Here is a 12,091-nt window from a genome sequence, read left to right as displayed (position 1 = left end):
ATTGTGGCCCCCATAGCACTATAGGCACTTCTCAAAAATTCTGAGGGATAGTTTGAAAACCACTGACCCCGCTCACCCCTTTATTTTACAGATGGAGTACTGCAGTCAAGAGAGGGAAAGCAATCTGCTGAGTCGCACAGTGAGCTGGGGAAGAGCCTGACACTTTCGAACGCCATTCTCCCTGTACCCGTATCCTTGCCCCTGAAGGATACTGCTACAGCAAGCAAGTGTCCACTATCTTAGAAGGTGTTGAAAATCCATATACCCTTAAAAGCACTCACAGGTTTCCCATCAGATTGCTTCTCCAGGGCCTACAAAGCCCTGCTCGGTTTGGCCCTGCCCACTTCCCCAATCTTCTGTCCTGTGCGGCAGAGTAATTCTTCAAATCTTCTCCCTCGGGGTGGGCTCTATGCCCCTTGCCAATAGCATTTGGCAGTAGTGACACTGTCCTGGTTGCCAGGCCCAGCCTTTAGGGGACCAGCAGCTTCCACCTTTTTTCTTGGAGCACTCACTCATTGGATGGACTCTCTCAGAGCCTGAATGCCATGCTGTCAGAGGCCAAGTCGCACACAGAGGTCAAGTGTATGCATGCCAGCCCACTGCCCCAGCTGAGCTCCCAGGTGATAGCCACATGTGAGCCCTCTTGGACATGCAGCCCAGTCGAGCCTTCAGATGATGCTAGCCCCAGCCGATAGCGAGAGTCACATGAGACCATAAGTTAAGATGGGCCCAGCTAACCCAAGTGCCTATCAATACATAAATCAATAAAGAAAATGTGGTCTATACATACAATGGACTACTGTTTAGTCTCAAAAGGGCTAAAATTGTGGCACATGCTACAACATAGGTGAACTCTGAAGACATTATGCTATCTGAGACAGGCCAGACGCAAATGGACAAATATTGTATGATTCCACTTACATTAGGTACCCAGAAGAGGCAAATTCATAGAGACAGGAAACTAGAAAAGAGGCTATCAGGGCCTGGGGAAGAATGGTGAGTCATTGTTTAACGGGTTGAGTTTCTGTTGGGATGATGAAAAAGTTCTGGAGATAGACAGTGGTGATGGTTGCATAACACTGATATCCTTAATGTCACTGAATTGTACACTTAAAAATATTAAATAAACAAACACGCACATTCCATTGGCATATATGCACCCCAGTGCTATTATTTTTTATCCTTACCTGAGGATATGTTTATTGATTTTAGAGAGGGAGGGAGAGAGAGAAACATCAATGTGAGAGAGCAACATCGATCAGTTGACTCCTGTATGTGCTCTGACCGTGGATAGAACCCATGACCTATGTATGTGCCGTGACTGGGAATGGAACTCATGAACTTTTTGGTGTAGGGATGACATACCAATCAACTAAACCACCTGGCCAGGACACCATTTTTTGAAATCCCATATTTTTATATGTTTAAAACTCATCTTGTCAGTAATATTTACTATCCAGGTAACTATTAATATTACTCCTCAGAAAAGATAATTAAATATTTGATTACAAACTATATATAATAACTTCAAGTTAGAAGATGTAGGTACATATATGTGTATGAAAATGTCTGGAGGATAGAAGTATATACCTCAAAATGCTAGTAGTGGCTTTTGGAAGGGTGATGGGATTACGAGTAAATTTTGTTTAATTTAAAAAGAAAAGCGGACTTCCAGCGAAGATGGAGACTTAGACTGACACGCTCTGTCTCCCTCCACAACTAAGAAGGACTACAAATACCACAAAATTAGAAATAACCAGAAGTTCCAGAAAATAAAGCTACATGGAAGTCCAATATATGAAGTTATAAACAAGTGATGCTCGTCCGGACGGGTAGGATGGGCAAAGCCGGGGTGAAGAGGTCAAGCTGTGCTGGTGGCAGCAGCTTCAGTGACAGGTGGCAAGACTGCGATAAGCACAGACACCCATATTTAAGGGGAGGCAAGAAGCCCAGGGGAGCACCCCCGGCTGCAGTCCAGACCTGTCAGCTTGCGATTCCAATGCCGGGGAAGGCAGACCCCCATTGCCTCGGACTCTGAGGACCAGAGGGTGTGGGGACAGAGGAGGAGGCTCCCAGTCTCTCAGCGGAGAGTAACAGCAGGAATACATCTTGGACCCCGGCCCCCACACAAAGCGCCACAGTGTGGTGAGAAGGGTCACCCAGTAGTGACGAGTGCACAGGGCTCTGCACCCAATAGCGTAGAAGGTGTGACAGCCCCACTCAAGAAGGAAAGATAAACGAAAACAGTCGGGATGGCAGGAATCATGATTGAAATACCAATCACGCAGCTGACCAAAAAGTAAATACATGAATTAACTGATAAACAAATAGATGATCTTTCTGAGGCTCAGTTCAGAGCTATAGTCATAAGGCAGCTTACAGAATTAACAAAAGATATTGAACAAGACATGGAATGAAGGCTAGTCATGCTGAAATGAACAAAAACACATATGAGACAAGTGGTGAGGAAATGAAAACCAGGGATCAAATCAACAAATCGGAACATAGGGAAGGAACAGTCAACGAGTACAGAAAGAGGAAACAAAAAGTGAGGAATATGAGGAGAGGCTCAGAAACCTCTGGGACAGCTATAAGCGAATGAACATCTGAATTATAGGATTGCCAGAAGGTGAAGAAGAACTAGAAATTGAAAAATTATGTGAAAAAATAATGAAGCAGAACTTCCCAAACTTGGGGAAGGAAATAGACTTACACGTCCAGGAAGCACAAAGAGTTCCAGAAAAACTGGACCCAGGGAGAACTACACCAAGACACATTATAATCAAAATGTTAAAAATTAAAGATAAAGAGAGAATCTTAAAAGCAGCAAGAGAGAAGAAGAGAATTATGTACAAAGGGGTCCCAATTAGACTATCAGCTGATTTCTCAAAGGAGACTCTGCAGGCAAGAAGGGACTGGCAAGAAGTATTCAAAGTAATGAAAATCAAAAACCTACAGCCACGAATACTCTATTCAGTAAAGCTGTCATTCAGAATAGAAGGACAGAGAAAGTGCTTCCAGGGCAAAGTAAAACTGACGGAGTTCTTTAGATCCAAACCACTGTTATATGAGATGTTAAAGGGACTTGTTTAGAAGAAGGAGGATCAAAACTATGAACATTAAAATGAAAACTGTATCACAACAACCAACAACAGAAGCTAGGGAATCGAAATAAAGGCAAGCTAAGTAGGCAATGAGAGTGGAAAAGGAATTATAGGTATGGGGAACATATTGGGGGGAGGTCAGTGGGGAGGGGGAAGGGGGAAAGGGAAGGAGATGGTACAGGAATTAAGAAGCATAGTAGGAGGGAATGGAATAGACAGGAAGACGTTGAGAAGAACTGTATGAACAACCAATGGGCATGGACTAAGGTGGGGGGGAAACTGGAGGAAGTGGGGGTTACCGGGTGGAGGGGAACAAAGGGAAAAGAAATTGGGACAACTGTAACATCATAATCAATAAAACTATTTAAAAAAAAAAGAAAAGCAATCTCCCACCAAATCTGTGGAGGACATTCTAATGGGTATTCATTCCAAGAAATCAGAGATGTTTAATATGGATTGAAACTTTGTGCAGTTAGGATTCCATAAAGAAAATGGAAAAACAAACAAAAGAATTGCCTGGCTAAGCCTAGTCCACCCACAGAACTCTGAGAAATAATAAACTGTTGTTGAGCACTGAGTTTGAGAGTGGTTTATTATGCAGCAACAGACAATGGGAACATCCTACCATTCTCCGCCTCATGCGCTCCACACCAGCCACATTGGCCTTCTTCCTGCCCCTTGACCATATCAGGCTTATCCCTGCCTCAGAGCTTCTGCCATCCCTGTCCCCACATGAAGAACTTCCTTTTCCTCCATTTCTTTGCATGGGTAGCTCTTCATCCTTCAAGTCTGTTATAGATTGAATGTTTGCGTCCCCCCAAATTCCTATGTTGAAGCTCCAATCCCCAATGTATTAGGAGGTGGGGCCTTTGGGAGGTGGTTATGTTTAGATGAGGTCACAAGGGTGGAGTTCCCCATGATGGGAATTGTACTCTTAGACCAGAGAGCTTGTTCTCTCTCTCTCCAATATGGTTGGGCGTGACAAGAAGGCAGTGCCTGCAAGCCAAGAAGTCCTCACCAGAAGCTGACCATGTTGGCACTCTGATCTTAGAATTCTCAGCCTCCAGAACAGTGAGAAATAAACGTCTGTTGTTTAAGCCTCCCAGTCTGTGGTATTTTGTTAGAGCAGCCCAAGCTGACAAAGACAAGGTCTCAGCCCTGCCAATCACACATCATCTGTTTGTCTTATGTAAAAGTATTCACTGTCTCCCCCATTAGACTCACCTCCATCAGGGCAAGGGCCTTAAATGCCTTATTCTTGCCTGTGTGCCCAGCATCCAGACCAGTGCTTGACACTCAGGGGGTGCTTCTTAAGTATGTTTGGAATGAAGACACAAAGGAAGGCAGCTGCCCAGGTGGCCCTAACGCCCTCAGACTGCCTCCATGGACCTCACCTTCTCTGTTAGTCTTCCTTTCCTAAAATTCGGCTGTAAGGCACAAGCTTCCCCAAGCCCTCATGCAATTCCTACAACTCAGTGAATTCCAGAAAGACTGGGGTAATAAAAAGGTGTTTCAGCAACACCCCTTGACTGGTGATGCATCTAGGCAGGGCTGTCCCTTCTTTTCCAACCAGGATGGTTTGCTTTTTCTGGCTTTCTGGAATCTGCTTTTGGGGCTGCTTTTAGAGCTGGTGCCCTTTTTTTTTTCCTGGCATTTTGTAATAAAGGACAAATCTCTATCCCTTCAGGGCAGGTCTGCCTTCTAGTAATAGCTCCAAGTCATTCAGAGCCAAATGGGGAGAAGCAAGTAGGTGATTAAATGGGACTGCCCTGTTTGGAATCAACAATGAGGGGGCTTAGAATTTACCACGACTGAGTATCTTCAGTAGCGCATGAACTAGCTCTGAAGGCAATTCCCAAATAGGAATTGGCAGTGTTAAATGCACAGCTGTTTTCTCCGCAGTGATTAAGTATGGGGGTGCTCTGGAATCAGGCTGCCTGGGTTCAAATCTCAGACTGCCACTTCAGGTTGTGCAATCTTGGGCAAGTGACTTTACTCCTCTCTTCTTCGATTTCTTTACCTGTGAAGCACACAATAACAACACCTGTCCCCAGAGACTTGTGGAAGGATTAAATGAGTTATTGCCTTAAAAGACAGCACAGTGTATGGCATATAGTAGGCACTAAATATAATTCTTATTATCTATTAAAGGCTTACATACAGACCCCAGATGTCCACTCAATGTCTGCATTACCTTGGGCAAGTTATTTAACCTCATTGAGCTCAGTTTTCTCACCTCTCAAATGGAAATTAATAATAACCACTTCATGAAATTTCTCAAAGGCTTAAATGAAATAAAGCTTGTGAACAAAAAGAGTAATAGCTAACAATATTTGGACCCCTACAATGTGCTGTATGCTTTATATACTAGAAGGCAGATACCATTGTGCTCTATTAAACCGAGGAGGAAACTCCGGCCAGATAGCTAGAGTGGTTTCCTCAGTCACCTGAGAAAGAGGCGGGGCTGGTTGGAGCTCAGGCCTGTTTGTGCTTGTTTCTCTACTCAGTCTATCCTTGGCCTACTAAATGCCAAGTGCTATGACCTCACATAAATTCATGAGCTCCTTATAGCTCCTAACCCAAGTCTGACTTCTAAGCCCACATTCTTTCTTGCCACCTATAGCAACAAAGGCAAGTACATTAGGTTAGTTATCATCATTATAACCAGAGAGTAGCTAGCTGAAGGCTGAGGCTGGGTCTTCCCCATTTTTATATGTCACCTCTGGCCTTTGAGTACTATGTCTCATACATGACAGACGTTCTATAAATAATTCACGACCTGTCCCTATGACCTGCTAACCTATTTTTTTTTAAATAGGGCCAACTGGAGCGCAACTAATAAGACACATCCGATTATTATCAGGATGACATCATTTCTCAGTCTGCACCTAAACTTGTCTTCTCTGGAAGCTGCTTCCAATTTTCACCTTGTTAAGAGGACGGTAACAGGGGAGTGATTCTCACACCTAGAGGAGGAAATCGACACTCATGTGACTGACTGTACAATATTCTTTTTATAACATCCTTTATCTACTGATAAACTCTCGCTCAACCTCGTGGCAGGTCAATGTCCCCTGTGTCAGGCGTTAAGATGGAAACAGATCACACAGGATCCCAAGTTCAGCAGACAGAACAGCCGCACCTTTGGTCTCATATATCAGGGTGTGGCAGATGGGGAAAGGGCCAGGAAGGTGACCATGGGCCCCATACCCCTCCCCAAACCCAGCAATGCTGCCCCTCCAAGTACCTCTGGATCCACTGGTCTTTGTAGGACGCACTGAAAGAAATGCCTGCAAAGAGCTCCGACTTGTTGAAAGCCACATGAAACTGATCCCAAAATGGGCCAAAAGGGTTTCCTTCCTGTAGAAAGAGAGTGGTCAAAGGCTTACTGAGGGAGAAGGAAAGCCAACTGGGATGGGGCCAAGGAACTGTGGGTAGGGGAACTCTGGGTGATTTGACTCAGGCTGAAACACCCTCACAGGATGACCCAGTAGGAACGTCACTTTCTAATTCTTTGTCTGGGGCCTGAGGAAGGCAATTCCACCTCCAGCCTGGTTTCCATCAGGAGATGTTCACCAGTGTCTGAAGGAGTCCTTCCCACTCCCAAGCCATATCCCACTGACCCTGCAGCATGGACTTGGGTCTGGGGAAGAAATGGACCTTGGATATGGGGCCATGGGTTAGAGAGCTTCAGGAGACTTTCAAGACCAGCTAACCCAATGCCATTACTTCCAATACAGAAACGAGGGCCACACAGACTAAGACACCTGCCAAGCTCACACAGCAAGTGAGAGCACTGTTAGGACGGCAAGCTGTCTCCTTTCTCACATTTCGTGGCTTCTCCGTCCACCCTCCCTAGACTTTAGCTTAAGCACTGAAAGATATATTGAAGACTGTTGTATTCCCAAAGTGCCAGAAATTTACAAATTTACAAATTTGTACTGATAAAATACAAAGCCTCATTTATCTGCTGAAGGCAGGAAAGTACACAAGTTAGGAGAGTGGATAATGGAGTCAAATTACCTAGGATTGAATCATGGCTCCACCACTTGTTTGCTATGAAACCTTGGGCAAAATATTGAACATCTCTATGTTGTACTCAGTGGCCTCTCTATAAAATGGGGATGTTAACAGTACTTTCCTCACAGAGCAGTCTAAAGATTGAGCGGGTTAATAGGTGTAAAGTTCTAAGCATGGCACGGCATATAGGAAGTGCTATGTGAGCATTACTTGTAATTACTGATGTGGCACTTTATAGTTTACAAGCACTCTTACACCCTGGCCCTCGTAATGGTTTATGAGTGAGATAGAGCAAGGACCGGAATCTTTATTTTGTAGGTAGAAATAAAGGCTCAGAGGAAGCGAATGCCTCATCCAAAGTGACACCACTGGCAAATGCCAGAAATGGGACTTAAATCTCCATCTGTCTATTTTACACCCTTCTGGTCCTTCCCCAACATAATGCCATCATGCAGTGTCTCAGGGACCTAGATACCATGGAACAGGCAGAAAGGGCCCCCATAGATCCACAGGAATCACCTTCATTGGGCATGTCTTCTTATCAGGGCTTCTCTGGGCCGCCACTTCAAAGCAGTATGCCACCCGCTTCTCAGGGGGCCAGTGGGTGGGTGCCAGCTTCTCCATGAAGTCCTCTAGGCTGATGACCCGATGGTAGGCTTGGAGGGGATCCAGCTTGAAGTATTTCTGATAGGACACATGGATCTATAAAAAAGGAGGGGAACGGAAGGGCAGGGGTTTCTCCTCAGTATCCTAGAAGCTGTTTTATAGACATTTATTAAAACTATCCACTCCAAGACACAGCTTGGACTGCATGCCAATGAAAAACTTTTGGCAAGGGACAACAAATTAGGACAGAGACAGACTAAGACAAGGTATCTGTAAAGAACAAAGAGCAATTTCCCTTGGGTTAGAAAATGCCTACTGATCAATAAGAAAAAACAAAGATGATACAAGAGAAAATATGAGCAAAGGATAGGAGCGAACAACTCACAGCAAAGAAAACCCAAATAGCCAATACACACAAAAGATGTGCAACCTCACTAGTAATTAGGAAAAAGCAAATTACAATTATAAGGCATCACTTCTCACCCACGAGAGCAGCAAAATTTAAAAGCTCAACTCTAATTGTTGGAAGGGATGTGGAAAAAAAGGGGCATTTTCGTACTTCGCCGGAGTAGAAGTGTACCTTCTGGAACAACCACTTTGGAATGTAATCTTGCAGCGTCCAATAGAGTTCAAAATGCTCCTTCCACCACCTCTAGGCATCTGCCCTAGAGAAGTTCTTGCACTTTGTACCAGAGATGGGTACAAGGACTTTCAAATATATAAAAGAATTTGGAAGGAGTCACATGGAAGGCTATGATATCTATGATAGTGGTTGTCTCTGGGGGTGGAGGGAAAGATTAGGATTAGCCTCAGGAGCCAGAAGAGATTTTATCTTTTAACAAGTTTATCTGTAGCAAAAACGAGAAACTGTTAATGATTATCACTTCCGGTTCTCCATACGGTGATTGTATTAATCTCTGTATTTTTCTAGATTAAAAAGAATTTCTTGGAACACCATGGAATAAAATTTAGACTTTATCCTATAGAACAGGGTTCCCAAGCATGTTCCACTGATTCGGGTGGATAAAGGGTTCTGCAATAAAGACTCCAGAGTTACACAGGCTAGAAAAACTTTGTGTTAAGCTGGTTTCTTTCCTACAGGACTTCTCAGGGCCTTTAATATACTAATGTGCATTCTGAATCCCCAATTTTGGGGTAATGAAAATTGACAATATAATTTCCCAAAATGATTTAACCACTGCACACTTCTTAAGTCACTGGTCTTCCAAAGATCAGATTTTGGGAAACTTAACTATTAGCAACAAGGTCTTGCTGAAGGATTTGAAGCAGAAATAACATGAGATTTGCCTTTTTGAAAGATCACTCTGGTGGAGGAGGAGAGAATGTATTGATGGTAAGATTAAAGGGAGGAAATAAGAGACTACTGCAGTAATCCTTCTATTTGTTTAAGTATTCATTCAGCATGTATTTTTTAAATTGTTTCTTTTTTTTTAATTTTATTTATTTATTTATTTTTAGAGAGAAGGAAAGAGAGGGAGAAAGAGAGAGAGAGAAACACCAATGTGTGGTTGTCTTTCCCATGCCCCCAACTGGGGACCTGGCCCGCAACCCAGGCATGTGGCCTGACTTGGAATCGAACTGATCCTTTAGTTCGCAGGCCAGTGCTCAACCCACTGGGCCTTACCAGCCAGGGCATTTTTTGTGTTTTGTTTTGTTTTTTAATTTAAAAAAATCTATTTATTTTAGAGAGAGTGGAAGAAAGAGAAGGAGAGAAACATCAATGTAAGAGAGAAACACCGATCAGTTGTTTCTTGAATGGGCCCTGACTGGGACTGAACCCACAACCTAGGCATGTGCCCTACCCAGAAATCAAACTGGCGACCTTTTGCTTTGCGGGATGATGCCCAGCCAACTAAGCCACAACAACAAGGGCTCAAGATGTATTTATGAACATCACCCATAAGTCCATATAAAGATGCAGAAGCATGCTAGAAGATATAAAAGAAGGTGAGGTAGAGAGTAAAGGGAGGCATTTAGGATGACTTGTAGATTCCTGGTTTGGTATTCAGGTGAATGAAGGTGACATACACTAAAGATGGGAATATAGAAGGTAACACAAGTTCAGGGAACAGATGCCAAGTTCTGGCTTTGAGCATTTGAGGTGTCTGGGGAACATCCAAGCAGACTCAAGGGCCTCGAAGTTAGAAACAGAGACCTATGGTCAGAGAAGAGTCTGGGCCACAGATACATTTGGGAGGTATGTGGAGAACAGTGAAAGTCACAAGAGTCAACAGAAATTTTTTAAAAATATATTTTATTGATTATGTTGTTACAGTAGTTCCAGTTTTTTTCCCTTTGCTCCCCTCTGGCCAGTATCCCCTTTCCCTCCAGCAATTCCACCCCCCTTAGTTCACATCCATGAGTCGTGCATATAAGTTCTTTGGCTTCACCCTTTCCTATATTATTCTTAACTTCCCCCTGTCTATATTGTACTAACCAATTATGCTTCTTAGTCCCTGCACCATATCTCCATTTCTCCCCCTTCCCCTCCCAGCTGATAACCCTCCAAATGATCCCCATACCTATGATTCTGTTCCTATTCTGGTTTGTTTAGTTGGGTTTTGTTTTCATTTTTTAGATTAAATTGTTGATAGTTGTGAGTTTGTTGTCATTTTAATGTTCGTAGTTCTGATCCTCTTTTTCTTCAACATTTCATGTAATAAGGGCTTGGTGATGATGAACCCCTTTAACTCTATCTTGTCTGGGAAGCACTTTATCTGCCCTTCCATTCTAAATGACAGCTTTGCTGTGTAGTAATCTTGATTGTAGGTCCTTGCTTTTCATCACATTGAATACTTCTTGCCAGTCCCTTCTTGCCTACGCAGTTTCTTCTGAGAAATCAGCTGACAGTCTTATAGGCACCCCTTTGTAGGTAACTCTCTGCTTTTCTCTTGTTGCTTTTAAGATTCTCTCTTTGTCTTTAACCTTTGGCATTTTAATGATGATGTGTCTAGGTGTGGTCATCTTTGGGTCTAGCTTGTTTGGGACTCTCTGTGCTTCCTGGACTTGTATGTCTATTTCCTTTTCCAAATTAAGGAATTTTTTTTTCATTACTTTTTAACATAAGTTTTCAATTTCTTGCTCTTCCTCTTCTCCTTCTGGCACCCATATGATTCAGATGTTGGCATGTTTAAAGTAGTCCCAGAGGTTCCTAAGCCTCTCCCCATTTTTTTCAATTCTTGTTTCCTCATTCTGTACTGGTTGACTGTTTTTTCTTCCTATGTTTCAAATCATTGATTTGAACTCCAGTTTCCTTCCCTTCACCATCTGTTTTGTATGGAGTTTCCTTCATTTCATTTAGCACAGTCTTCACTTCTTCCCTTATGTGTTTGCCATACTCAAGCATATCTGTAAAGCCTGTGAGTATCTTTATCACGAGTGTTTTGAACTGTGCATCTTTATCACCAGTGTTTTGAACTCTGCATCTGTTAGGTTGGCTAACTCCTCATCTGTTAGGTTGGCTATCTCCTGGTCACTTAGTTCTCCCACTGGACCTTGGTCCATTCCCTCTTTTGGGCCATACTTATCTGTCTCCTCATCTTGACAGGCTCCTGTGTTTGGCTCTGTGTCAGGTAGAGCTGTCTCGCCTGTTATGTTTTAATGGGCGGAGCCTTAGGTATTTGTCAGTACCAGTGACCCATTTCACCACATTGTGGCGCTGTATGTGCGGGAGGGGTCTGCGATAGAACAATGCCACTTGTCCAGCACTCACCCCTTTTCTAGGCACTTCTCCCACTTCCGTATGGGACTGGTGCCTCTCTAGCTGTTGCCCTGGCCATTGTTCCCAGAGTGCATGGGTCTGTGGATGTTCTAGGACTGTGTGGACCCTTTAAATAAGCACACTCTACTGAGAGACTGGCAGTTTCTTCCTCCGCCCCAACCCCCACTGATTTGCACAGTCAGAAGCAGTGAGGCTTTATTTTCCCTGGAGCTGGAACCGTGAGCTGTGCAGTCTGGTCTGGTGCTGGGAGCACTCCCCAGGTGTCCCTCCCTACTTTTTAAAACAGGTGACTGTGCTTTCCACCGGCCTGCCACTGCTGCCGCTGCCGCTGCTTCCACCACACCAAGTCCTCTCTGCCCCGGCTCTGCCCCTCCTACCTGTCCGGATGAGTATTTCTTCTTTATATCTTTGTTTGTTGGACTTCCATGCAGCTCAATTTTCTGGAACTTCTGGTTTTTTCTAGCTCTGAGGTAGTTTTATTCCTTCTTAGTTGTGGAGGGAGACACAGCATGTCTCTCTATGCCTCCATCCTGGCCAGAAGTCCCAGAGTCAACAGAAATTTGTAGTAAAGCAAATAACAGTAATAATAGCAACTAATATTGCCCTGGCTGGACAGCTC

At 43.8% G+C, this 12,091-nt stretch overlaps 1 protein-coding gene across 1 annotated transcript in view; it reads right to left on the bottom strand.

The window, feature by feature from the left end:
• The window catches only part of POFUT1 (protein O-fucosyltransferase 1), a 29,609-nt gene that overhangs the window by 13,119 nt on the left and 4,399 nt on the right, over positions 1 to 12,091 (bottom strand). The window contains exons 3-4 of the mRNA XM_090286216.1: positions 7,644 to 7,826; positions 6,352 to 6,464 (exon numbers count right to left, since the gene is read on the bottom strand). Of these exons, the coding sequence (XP_090142342.1) occupies positions 6,352 to 6,464; positions 7,644 to 7,826 (296 nt within the window). The remainder of the gene's footprint in view (positions 1 to 6,351; positions 6,465 to 7,643; positions 7,827 to 12,091) is intronic.

Source organism: Furipterus horrens, unplaced genomic scaffold (genome assembly GCF_987537825.1).
Source record: "Furipterus horrens unplaced genomic scaffold, mFurHor1.1.pri manual_scaffold_8, whole genome shotgun sequence".
Taxonomy (NCBI): Eukaryota; Metazoa; Chordata; class Mammalia; order Chiroptera; family Furipteridae; genus Furipterus; species Furipterus horrens.
Note: the sequence above shows the minus strand (reverse complement) of the source record. Positions and strands in the feature narration are given on the sequence as shown.